Source organism: Poecile atricapillus, chromosome Z (genome assembly GCF_030490865.1).
Source record: "Poecile atricapillus isolate bPoeAtr1 chromosome Z, bPoeAtr1.hap1, whole genome shotgun sequence".
NCBI classification, from domain to species: Eukaryota; Metazoa; Chordata; class Aves; order Passeriformes; family Paridae; genus Poecile; species Poecile atricapillus.
Window position 1 is genome coordinate 112340769 of NC_081289.1, and position 13777 is coordinate 112354545.

Below are 13777 nucleotides of genomic sequence, written 5' to 3' on the forward strand. Positions count from 1 at the left end.
AACCATGAAAGTATTTTTCCAAACTCTGTGGAAAGAAACCACTAATTTCTGCCACATGCTGGTTGACATGTTCCTGTTTCTTAGGCATACCGCTCACTTACTTTCTGTATGTCCTTCTCAGATAAAATTTTGTAAACTGAGTGTACGTCCACAGTTTCAGTTTCTCCTCTCTGAAGGGTGTTACTAATGAGCTCTCAACTAATTTCTATCAATTTAACACTTTTCTATTGTCTATTTCAATGTTGACTACTGAAAAGTGATGTGACTATGAAAGTAACTATGAGGGCTGAATTCAACCTTTTCTCCATTTCTCATGCTGATGGTTTTATGTTACCAGATTCATGCAGCCAGCCTCTGATACTACTGTTCTTCAGTTTTCAGTACCTAACCAGCCTTAAACCTCCCACTAAGTTCATTCCTCATGCTTATTTCTCTCATCTAAGTCATCTCTGATTGAAATTCCAATAATTCTTGTCCATACTACAGGCATTCTATTCTATTAAAATTTGGTTTTATCTTCGAAAGGACCTGGTAGGACCAGAAATCTTGCCTGACAGCATAGCTATCAAAGAAAAGGGTTCCTGTCTGAATATGGTTGCTAGTATGTTTATTAACAATTTTTGGCTTTAATAGCTTGTGCCAGGAATGAAAAATAAAATAAAATAAAATTAAAAAAAAAAAAAAAGATAGAAAAATCTGGCTCTCTCCAGCAGTAAAAAATGTGATCATAATCATTTTCTTCAGCTTCTTGAATCTCACACTAGTGTGTCTTAGAATAATGATAACAGCTTCCCCTCTATTTTTGATAGGTCAATGGGTCAAATGGTTATAAGTTTTTAAATTAGGATGGGTCACTGAACACTTAGAGAATATAGAAACTTTTGATCATAAATCAGAAGTTCCACAGCACAGAGATAATTAAAAAAGATATATGATTTCAGGAAGTTCATTTGCTAAGTAATTGAATTCAAAACATTATTTACTGCACAATACTATTAGAACAAATGCTGTCTGCTTTAAAATTTCTCTCCTTGGAAAAAAAAAAGTCAGTTCTCAACAGGAAATCACAGTATAAAAATGTGTAATGGTGGGATGTGAATCTAGGCAGTTTAAGTTCACTTTCAAAACACCATCAAATGAGAATTTCTGTTTTTATATCTACCAGGATAGAATAATTGTTACATGACACTTGATGACAGCTCAGGGAAATGAAGCCACCACCAGCAGACTATATGACTAACTCATTCCTTCTGGTTGCTGCTTCTGGGAGGTGAAAGGTTACTTCTGCATCTATCCAGTTTCTTCTCCCAGGACTCTAAAACCAATAAAATTAGTTTGACCAGTCTTGCACCTATGGCTACAAAAATATCTGACTTAGCATCTGCTAATCTGGAAAATTTAGAGTTAATGTCAGACAAAGAGAAATCTTGGCTAAAAAGTTTTGCTGACAATTGAAAGAGATTAAATTTATAAAGAAAAATGTCTCCCAAAAATCAGTATCTGTGAGTTACATTTGAAAAATACAATAATAAGCTCCATATTGTCAGAAATTATTTTATTTAATGAGGATGCTTCTAGGAACTGTTCAGGTTTTGGCAGTCACAATAAAAGTGTAATAAATTGTTATTGCTTGCCAGTAACCTCACGACATATACTGCTGTAACATCAGTGTTTGCCACCACTTAGCCTACACCAGGGTCACTTTTTTTTTGTGTAGGAAATAAAGCAAAAGTGCCAATGGTCTGACAGCTGTGAACTGCTCTAAACAATAACCACCATCAGCAACCTTAAAGTAAGCACAGAAAACCTTTGCATTATTTTCTACGTATTATGGTTTTCAAGATTACCTGTGAATCTATAGAGATTATTAACTTACAAAATGCTGAGTTGTTTGCAGTTCTACAGTATATATTTTGTATTTTTCCATAGTAATTCTTTCTTAAATCACCTGAAAGTTGTAAAGTAAAAAGACAAGAGCTGGAAAAATTTAGGTTTAATTTGAAAAAATACTGGACTGGACATATTTCTCAGAACTAATTAGATAAAATGATGGGGAGAAAAAAGGATGTCAGAAATGTGTGTTAATGGTGTATAATATGTGCAACCTGAGACCTCGATTAACTTTGAGCAACTACAGTTGCCAAGTCTTGTTTTAGACAACATCATTAGTGCCATTTTGCCATAAGTTTTCCTTTGCAGTGGGATTGGAGCTGATGTCCCTTATTGACAGGAGTTAGGGAACAGCTGAGCCCTTAAAATATCCATTATTTATTCCATCTGCTAGGGGAGGACACTTTATTTCCACATGTTTTTGCTTACACAGAGCAAACCAATAGATAAGAAATAGAAATTTGTTTGTTAGCATGTAAAACCAGACCCCTTTAACATTAAGCTTTTTTTAGTGATTGCCTTTGGGTGATCAGCTGACAAAGGAAACAAAAATATATGATAAACTGAGCACTCTTCGTGACCGTCTGAGAACAGATCTGGAAGTCCTGGGCTAAATTATGTTGTGCTATTGGGATTTTTTCACATTTCTTATCCATGTCTTTTCAAATATGTTTGATCTCAGCAATCTTAAAGTTTTATTTCCTTCCTAAATGATTTCTAACTAGCCATAGCAAAACAGCTGTCTATGGGTATTAAGTGCCAAGCCCACTTGAAGAAGAAAAGTAAATCCAGCACAGAAGTGTTCTGCACTTACCTCCTCCACAGGACTCTGAGCACTCTGTAAAGCCTTCATATTCCCAATCATAGAGCTCATCGAACTCCTGCAAGCTGCCATACAAAAGCTGAGTCTCCTCTGGGGTGTAGTCAGTTGCTTCCCCACTGCAGGGACCACTGTAACAGGCTCTCTGAGACACAGGTTTGGGACCTTCACATTCATCGATGGGCAGATCAGCCACAGACTGAGAGAAAGAGAGGAGCACCTGACATTTCACAAGCCGCATCTGGCTGCCTACTCCACAGGTGACACTACAGGTGGACCAAGCCTCAGGAATAAACCTGTGACAGGAATAGAGCATGGCAAGTTATGTCCACAAATTGCCAGGAAAGAAAAAGCAGGATAGTCTTACCCAGGCCAAATTTTATTTAAGAAAAAACAAGTACTTCATTTCATCATGTGTTTATTTAAAAACACACATAGGAGGTTCCATTGACAAGTCTCCTCATGTCCAAGAGGAAAGACAAACCCTTATAACACCCACCTTGATCCTAAAACATCTCAGGCAAGGCATCCAGCAATCTCCCAATGTGCCCAACGAACATGATGATCCTACTAGCTACCTTTTGCAAGTATTCAACCTGGATAATCTTTGCCTTGGTTGTTAATTATTTTTTTTCCTAGTAAGTACTGAGCAGGCTGCTGTTATCAGGTAATTGCAGGACTACATGGAAAATAATTTCAATTATTATTCTTGTGTCACAGCAACTGTTTTTAAGCTTTAATTTGAAGCTAGCAAAAGGTGAAGAGAATTCATAATTTCTTCACCTCTTTTTTCTTTTTCTTGAAATTTTAAACTTTAAATTAAAAATTTTAAAAAATTAGATACATTTTTAAAGTTTATTTCACTAAGACATTTCACTTTCTCTCATTAAAAAAATAAACAATTAACAATAGTGTTTCATTTCTATTGTGGACTTGTTTTTCTGTTGCACTTGTCTTGCTGATCAGTAACGCTTACATGCTCCAAACTTTTCCTTCTGAAAATCCATTATTATTTTATTAAAAGCACTTTGCAGCTGTCCTTACTATAAAACAGACTGAATTCCATTTCTCGTTATTTTCCTCAACAATTTCAATAATTTCTCAGTTTCTCTGTGATGTCACTGCTTTTTCAATGTCAGTGCTAGAAACTGGACCAGCATTTTACTCAAAGTTATCAAGCCTAAGATCCACATTCAGCTCTATACAACATCACTACTACTTTGATGCAGTACTATAACACACCTTGTTTTGCTGAGCTCATGTTGAACTGAGTCCTTAATCTATCCAGAAGCAATAGTTTCAGGGCACTCCATAACCTGCAATCCCTATGCTTTCATACCTGATGTCAGTGGTATTGGAGCACTACAAGTATGAATACAGTGTAATTTAGATAGCTTTATCTGAGGCTTCTCCATTGGCCATTCTTCCAAACTTTCTGCCACAGGCAAGTTCTAAGACAAGGGTTGTAATACTTCAAGGAGAACAAAAGAATGAATAGCTGGATCTGGCACTGATCCTCACTGAACCTCACAGGAACAATGCTAGTTGACAACATTCCCTCATTATCAGTGTTTGGAATCTGTCTGCTTCTGCAAACTCAGCTTTTGTGGTGCATTTTTCATGGAAACCTGGCTATCACTGGCAGTATTCCTCTTCCTTTGGTCTTTATTTTGATAGGCCACATCAGAGTTGGACAGCTTTGCCCAGGGCTGAAGGCAGTACAGCTGTATGTTTCTACCATTGTCTAGGGCTCTAGCAAACTCATTCCTTACCTTGGAAATCCCATGAGCAATTTTGATAGGAAGGGAAATTTGGGATCAGCATATCTGAAAATATTTTTACACTCTTCTCTCTTCCATCCACTACCTTTCTCTAGTTGACAAAAGGACTTTCCCTCCATGTCAAAGTTAAAAAAAATCCAAAGTCTAAAAGGTAAGCTAGTGTTTTCCCAGGTGTATATACCAGGAATCCTGACTAGAACATCACAGTCTTTTGGAGCAGGGAGTAAAAAGCATGTCTTTACCCACTTTTTGTAGGTCTTTATAACATCTTGTTATAAACTTGACATCCACTACTAGCACTATACACAGAAAGTAACAGAAAGGAAAGAAATTTATTACAAGTATTATTGTAAAATTTTAAAATATTTATCATACTGCTATAAGACTGCAGAATTCTTTTATGAGAAGAGCTTTAGGGAAACTAATGATACAAAGTGATTACATTTTCCTACTCTTAAGACATTTTACCTTAAAATACAAGTCTTGTTTCCAAGATGATACCTTTCATTTTGAGAGGGTCATACTCTTAAGCACTACAGGCAGGCCGCTCTAAGACTGCAGCTGCTGTAATTCTATTTTGATACAGAAAAGCTCCTGTCAGAGATTAAGTGGTTTGCATCAGCTACTGTGACTTAGATATTTTGACTAGTTGAAATGTACAGCTTCTTAACCTGGCAAACTGAAAGGTAGAAACCCCAATCAGATTATGGGAAAAGAGGGTCCTGCTCTTCATCAGAAGCTGTCTTATATTTTTGAACACTGTAAATTGTTGTGTAATTTTGCTTTGTTGGAGACCTGCTGTACTCCAAACCAAAAGGGAGGATAATCTGCAAGGCATTAAAAACAATTAATTCAGAAAAATAGAGATACTTCAAATACTTGGAATATTTGCACATGATGTGTATCATACGTACAAACATGGGGAAAAAAGGGAGAGGACACAGAAGAAGACTGGATCCTTTCTGAAACAAGGTTTGATCTACAAGTGCCATGTATTATATTTTTTCACCTGAGTCAGCAATTCATAATGAATAAACACAACACCTTCAGGAAATGGTATTTTTGCTACTGTCTAGGCCAAATTTCTACATTTTAAGTGCTAACGGTGGAAATGTGATTTAATTCTAATATAACTGTTAACTGAGAAAAAGAAAAATTAGCAGAATCAAAAGAGTTAAAATTAGAAAAAAAGAGGAGACACTCAAGAAAACCCTGCAAAGAAATTTTCATATAGTAATTGCCATTAAAAATGAAACATTTATGTAATGTGAATTTATCAGATAAATATACAATGTTTCTGAATTTTCCATCATCCTAACACCAGAAAATTACAAAGACTTTTAAATATCTTTGTGTTGCCATCAATGACAAGTGTTGCCAAATGGTGAGAACAAACCACAAAAAGTATATGAATGAAAAGGGGACAGTTTATAGATTTGAAGTTATTTGTCCTGCATATAGCTCATCTTCCAATGCTCAGCATTAGGCATTTCTTTATGCTAACCTCTGAGCTGCTTGGAAAATGGAAGCAGTGGAATAGATACACTGAAATTTTTTTAGAAAATGGGAAACGATTGAGGTGTTTCAGTTGTCATTCCATATTGCTTACTTAAATCCCACTGTAATTATCATCCTTCTGATAACAATAAACAAGACAAATGCAATAACTCATTCCTTCAGCTAAGGACTGAAGCATATTCCCCTCCATTCAGCAACATATACGTAACTGGGGAAGTCAGAAGAGAAATAAGAAGACAATGTCAATACTCAACAGTGGGACACCTTTCACAGCAGGTCACAGTGGGTTCAGGGCAAGACCCACAGAGAACTCTGCTGAGTGTTTTGGATATTTTCAAAATTCTTGAATGTAGCAACAGCCTCTTCTCTTTAGGACTTGGGTTCCTACAATACGTATTATGAAGAAAAACAAGTGTGTGCTTTGAGCTGTGTAGAAAAACAGCTGATTTTCTTCACTGCTACATAATTACATTTTGCCCTTAATTTTTATTGCTCAATGTTTTTTCATTTGCTTCATTTTATCTTCTTGCTTTGTTTGTTTGTTTGTTTTCAAGCACCATTGGTTAAATCCATGGCTTAGATAAAGTCTGAGGTTTTGAGACATGCAAAAACCAGTGGGACTGAGTGCTCTAAAGCAGAGACAGCCATCTGTCAAAGTATCTAAACTCAAGTACTACTGATAAAATGAAATGTTCAGTGGCTTGTTTGAAGGCTTGGGAATTTTATGTGATTGATGCAGAACTGAGCACAGACTTCCAGACTCCTTGTCTTGAGCTGAAATGCAAACCCATCCGTTTCCTCCAGGTAATGACACCTTCCCACAGGTTTTAATGCTTACATACACCACTAGGATAGCTGTTGGTGTCATTGTTCAGAGACATGAAACAGTGGTCATTAACACTTATCAATAAAATATCAGGCTCCATCTGTAAGAGTATTAACAGTGGAGGCAGCTGCATAGATCCAATTCCAATCAGAGTGATTATATTCTGTCCCTCTATAGTTTCTTTTAAGTAGCTTTAATTTGATTTTTTTCTTCAGGTTTGTCTCTTCATCAGATGCTGTTGGTACTTTTCATTCACTGCTGCCTTTCTCCACAGGGAGGGATAACTGTTTCTCTCCTGTATTGTTATTACGCATAAATCCTAAGTAGTTGTGACTGTGGGTCCTTGAATGAGTAGATAGAAATCATTACCTAATGTGTGCCTGCTTCATTGCTGACCTTCCCTTTGACCAGCCACAGATATCAGATCTGTTTCCCTACACCTTCCTCTTCCTCTTTGCTACATGAATCTAAAGAGGACAAGCAGTGGCCCTGTAGATAAAGCTATATATGTCGTCACTATCTTTTTTTTTTTTTTTTGCAATCCAACAATCATAACATGCTTTATTTTTAGAGTAAAGCCGTAAAAGGAAGTTTTAAACTTACTAAGCTGTGAATAAGGTACAAAGAAAGGAAATAATGGAATATTTCCATGAATTTCCTTTAATATTTCTGTTATTTCCATTAATTAATAATGAAAACTGGTCAACAAGGAAAATCAAATTAAAATAGCTTATGTGTCTTTAGAAGCATAGGCACCTACTGAAAAGGAAGAAAGAGATGTGCCCCTGCCACACTGATCTCTCTGTCTCTCTGTCCATATCCAATTCCCTGAGGGCTTTGTCACCTCTGCTAATGCATGTCAGGAATTTTCCTTTGTGTTTTACAGAACTGGCCCCATCACTATGATGGTGCCATCTGGCACCCAGATATTGTTGTTTGCCCACTCCTCCATCACTCAGCCATCCCCCAATCCTGTCCCCCCGTTTTTTTTTTTTTTTTTAATGGCTAGCACCAGGGTTATTTATGGCAGTATGTTAAACGCTGGACATGGTGTTAAAATACAAAAGCGTTTTTCAAAAGTTAGAGACAGAAATCTTTTAAAGAAACCCTGCACTAGTCCTTAACCAAATCCCACAATATGCAGAAAACCCCATGCTTTTTTAATCATGACTGCTATTCTTTCTGACTTTGGCTGTCACACTGTGCTGATGTAATGAATTCCAGCAGAAGAGGTCAGACAGAAAGATACAGTGGCTCCTTCCTCAGATAATGTTTCTACTGCCTGGTGAATGGTCACTCCAGGGATGGATGCCAATAGGAAAACAAAATGTACCTCAACACAGGATAGCAAAGCCTTTTCACATTAAACATTTGTTCTGACAAAGACTACAATACATTTCACCAACATAGTAGTTCTGTCAGCAATTAATTTTTAATTGATCCCATTTAAGGGTGCAGTAGGTCAGACAACACAAACATAACTATTCTTCCTAGTCTTGAAGTGGTTGAATTGGTTGTGATTAATTCTTTGAGCCACAGAATGAATAAAGAAATATTTAACATGGATTTACATTTGAAGGCTGAGTGCCCAAGTGGATTCTCTGCTGTCTTTTAAGGGTTGAATGCCTTTAAAAATCTCTTCTTCAACTGGGGAATTCTATTCAGTAGTTTACTTCAGTGACACATGTGGAAAATACTTCCACTGAATTTCCTGAAGAATATCAACCAAGTTTGACAGAGGAGTAAAATTCTCTGTGATAATTTTATACCTTCATCAGAATCAGTTAATAGTAAAAAATTCAGACATTACTGAGAGGAGAGGAAGGCAACTAACAGATAGAAATATACAGACAAAATTCAACTGTAAGACTTGCTTGCATTAGAAATTCCTGAAGATATAAATAATGGAAGGCATTATACACAGATGGAATAAAATTGCAGCATCTGGTGTTCTGGCAGCACATATCAGAGAACGATCACAAATTACAGGTGGAAGGATAGTATATGAGAAATACTGTAGCTTTATAAATCATTGTGTGCAATTTCATAACAAAAATAATATTCAACAGAAAATTATAAAAATCAGAAGACAGAGATTCACAAATTAATCTCAAATCTTAGAAGAAATAAGCTGAAAATTTTGATTTTTTGAAATTTTTGAGTCTTAGATTTTAAACTTCTAATCAAATATGAACTTTGAGAAAGACAATAGAATTGCTTAAAGATGAGGATTGTTTTCTTTGCCTGAGGAAGGATAAGGGAGAAAGGATCACAGTGGACAGGGAAGAATGGTCTATTGGCTACAAAGAATAGCCCTGTCTGTGGAGGAGAATGGGGGCAGTCAGGGGCTTGGTGGCATAAGAAAGCTTGGCAGGAGCCTCAGATGAAATGGGGGGGAAAAGAATGAATCCTTGCTGATGTTTGCCCAAGAGGAGTAATGGAATTGGTAATTACTGCACCAATACAGACTGAATAGGAAAATCATATAAGCATAACTTGTCTGAAGACACTTCCATTTCTCCAACTTAAATACAGTTATGAACAAAATGCTGCCTCTTCAGCACCTGGCTTACCATACCACTCGAGGCCTTCTGCTGTTCCTCCTGCCTCACAGCTGCTCACATTTTGGTTAGTCCACAGTCAGCAAAATAGCTGACCACATCACACAGTCTTACAACAGCTAATGCTCAATCCAACATTAAAAAGCTCTCAGCTGTTACAAGCCTCAAATTCCCATGCATCTACACTCCAGACTGATCATTCATCAGCCAAAATATGTGGGTGGTAGCCTGACATCTGTAAGGGTGGTGGGCCATGGAGTATTACATTGTGTCTCTGCACAGCTGCAGGAGCACTAGCCAAAAGGTGCATTATCAGGGAATACACCTCACTCTTGGTGTGTTTGAAATCCCTACACAGCTGAATGAAATTATGCTATAAAGCTGCCCCCAAAGTTGATAGTTCCTTGTATTTTGGTGAGTTCTTAATGTTTTGTCCCCTTCTTTATATTGTTACACACAGTTTTCTAATCTAATAATCAGGACCTAAAATGAATAACTGTTTAAAGTCAGACATTAATAAAAAACAATATTAATAGTGAAGCATCAAAACCAATTTTAGGTGGAAATTCACAACTCAAAATTCCTGAAACAGATTACGTATTCTGAAACTAGATGAATGTTACAATGTAGATGAATGTTACAGTTTACAAATGGGGACTGCAGGGATGGTTCTTCCAGTACAAATTTTCTAAGTTTTTATTTGGTTTTCCTGTCTCATGCCTTATCATCAAAAATCATTCTCAACTAAACTCAAGGCATCTCTGAGCTTTGGGAAAGTTTGTGTGGAGAACCTGACTTCATGCCCTTTATTCTTCCTGTTAGTCAACACTTATAAAAATCTGTACTTGAACTAATATTAAGGAGGTTTCTCATTAGCCTAAAATGAAGATTAGAAATATTCCTGGCGTTCTGCCTTGTAGGAGTGAAACAAATGTATGAAATGTCACCTCATGGCAAACTGAACCTAGTCTGGACTGTGGGGCACTGTCCAGAATGAGAATTATAGTGTCTCACTGGCACCACAGTAGCCTTGCAATAAATGCAACAGCCTTTGCAGAAAAGGGCCTTCAATACAGCAGAGCAGTGGCGCAAAGTATGGAGGTGTCATAACTATACTTGAAAACAATATGAAGTTCTTAAACCTCTTTCCCTTTAGATCTCTCAAGGACTGTTTCAGTATCACAAGTAATATACCCATAAGGTTTTCAAAAAGATTTTATTAAAATACACATCATGACAAACAATAGGTTATGTTTATTCTCTACAAATCCCTTCTTGTTAATATTGAAATTATTGTTGTTATTATTATTTTTAATATTTAAATCTACATATGCCCATATATGTACACACACACACACACACACACACACACACACACACACACACACTTACATACCTATACTCCTTTTCTACAGTGCAATCAACTTTGTTCACAAAACTGATCAAAACATTTCTTTGTTATTTCTTAGTAACAAATTATTCTGAATATGACCACATAAAAATATATCAATTTTGTTCCTATTTAAGGTGTCCTGCAAAGGCTTATTTACAGGTTAATAAATGCACATTTAGCTAAGAAATTTAGTACAGTCATGAGAAAAATCACAAGAAAATAATGCACTTTACAAATGAAAAATTAATATATCCATAAATACAAAATTTTCTAGGCTTTCACTCTGAATTAATCAATCCATAAAGTCTATGAAATTCTGAAAGCAGTTAAAGATCTCATTATACTATATGTGATAGCTGCTACCAATATATATAAACAAATATGAATGTACATTTGACTGTGTATATGTGTATAAATGCTTCTGTATACAAACATACTTGTCTATATGTATCTATTTATATATACGACAGCTAGATTTTTTTTTGTTTTGAAAGACTTCCTACATATGTCTCCAGCTCTCTTGCAATGTTCCATTTTCTAATTACCTCAGTTCAGATTAATCATGCTGAAACAGCAATTATATTGCATAATAATGTTTTTAAATATAATACATAGTTGCATTTGTAATAAAAAATGCCATGTGCTCAGACACAAGGAACACAAGGATATTGATGGAAACTCTGTATGGACATTGCAATTATAGTATGGATTTATTGCATTTTCATACAAAACCATCAAAAACTTACTAAGTACTTATAATAAAACATTAGAGTACTTATAGTTTCTTAGTCTCTTTGCTCCAGGCTTATGTGGTATGCATCACAGGATTCTAGTTTATTTTCTGCTAAAATTTATACTTTTTTTGCTGTTACTATGCTTTTCCTTGGGGAAAAAGGCAAGAGGTAATCATCACTGGCTGCTTTGTTTGGTCCTTACATCACAGGGGTTATTGAGAAAATAAACAAAGCTGCTGAGCTGTGAACATAGAGCGGTAATAGAGAACACAAAAATACATAGGTGGATGCACTTTTATTACAATATTCTTGTAATGACCTTATATAAAATGTGTATATTTGCTTAAATTAAATCTGTAATTAAATTACCCTCTTGAAATCTGTCTCTTTGCACCTAAGCCTTAAAGCCATGGATAGCCACAGGGCTGGGCTCATCCTTTACACTCTAACAGAAGCCAAATACATGCAAGAGATTGTACTGGTTCTGCACAAGTCCCAGTTTCCCATATGTAAACACAGAATCCCAGAGGATTTTGGATTAAAAAGGACCTTAGAGATCCTCAAGTTCCCACTCCCCATGCCATGGGCTGGGACACCTTCCACTAGACCAGGTTGCTCAGAGCCTCATCCAACCTGGTCTTGAATGCTTCTAGGGAGGGAATAACCACAGCTTCTCAGGGTCACATAACAAGGACCACCTGTAAGCAAATTTTTGAGACTTACGAGGGTTCTTCAGATACGGCTGTTCCTTCCTCCAGCTCTTGAGCCTGCTTATACCATGGCGACTTTGCTTCCACAGGAAGTTTCTCTATGGAGCAAAGAAGATAAGCATGTGAAAATAGGAAGCATGTGGTAACACTGCTATGTGTGCCACCCTCCCGGTTCTCACCAAGCATGTGTGTGGTGTATGGGTGCCTTCACACACACAGAGGCCTGGCAAAAAGAAGAAAAAGAGAAAAGATGACAGGGGAGAGAAACAAACATTTCATCACCTGGACTATATCACTTGCAAGGTTATGTGGCCAGATATTTCACTGCTTCAGGTAGAAGGGCTATAGTGCCCTGAAGCCAGACAGGGATCTTAGAATTGTCACCTTTCAGACTATATAATGGAACCGTAGAAGTAGGCACTTTGGAAAGTATTTTTGAAGGGAAACTTGCAAGTGTAACAGGCCTCCATTACAAAAGGCAAAATGTGTAACATCCTTTCTTTACCTTTAAATTTTAGAATTTTGGAAGACATGCTGATCTTGGTTTAGCTAGATTACAAAAATAAAGAAAATCCTGCTTTGATGAGTGATACTACAGGAAAACTATAACTAAATGACACAGCTATGCTTTTCTACTTGTTTATCAGTTCATCAGCTATGTGGGTTTTTAAAAAAAATGAGCTTGATACTTGGATACTTTTTCTGTCATTCCTGATGGAAAACAGTGGATCTGTTTTTCCTCCCCTCCAGGAAGTGTGCACAAGGTAATGAGGAGTGCAGGGCCATGCTGCTTTGCAAGCCAAACTCCACTTTCATGCAGTGTCAGAGCGGAGTAGTTGAGCTGAAGGCAGCAGAGCTGTTTTATCTCTACAGGGGTATAAAGCAAGAGAAAATTTGGCACTAAAAGTTGAGAAGGAGCTCTGCACTTCAACAGGACATTCTGGGCTGGGATCAGGGGGAAAAACCACAGAGGGTGGTGAGACTTAGACCACTGAGGAAAACCAGAGCTATTAGGTTATAGGCTAAAGCCTATTTGCCACACACAAATCACCTAAGCTTTTTGGGTGTGAGTAAGGATGGACTTGTACTTGCCAACAGGAGTAGGTTAACGTCTTTCAGAATAGTCAGGAATTTTCTGTGACTCTATTGTGCAGAACAATGAACATTTCACATATGCATGTGAAATTTTCCATCTCTCAGTTGTATCACAGAGGAACGATGACCTATAATTTGACTGCACAGCTACTGCAACTTTAGTCATGCAAATTTCCTTGGAGCAAGTTATTAACTGAGGAAAAGAGGGACAGTAATAGAATTACTATTCCTCTATCTTAAAAACAGCTTGTCAACCTCTTCACGTAACATGTTAGTGCCATTTAAGGATGAATGTTTGCCATCACAGCTCTTAGTTTAGTCTATACTTTACTAATCATCCAGAATATGCAGGAAATATTTCTATTTATGTGCTCTACAGTTTGTTTTATGGGTTTTGGAAAGTAATACTTCTCTGATTTTTTTGCTTAGATGCAAGTGCTTGTAAATAC

The 13777-nt window shown here is 36.7% G+C and overlaps 1 protein-coding gene across 1 annotated transcript in view; it reads right to left on the reverse strand.

Moving 5' to 3' along the window:
• ADAMTSL1 (ADAMTS like 1) overlaps positions 1-13777 on the reverse strand; it is a 183332-nt gene that overhangs the window by 72685 nt on the left and 96870 nt on the right. The window contains exons 13-14 of the mRNA XM_058827039.1: positions 12247-12331; positions 2705-3006 (exon numbers count right to left, since the gene is read on the reverse strand). Coding sequence (XP_058683022.1) covers positions 2705-3006; positions 12247-12331 — 387 coding nt within the window. The remainder of the gene's footprint in view (positions 1-2704; positions 3007-12246; positions 12332-13777) is intronic.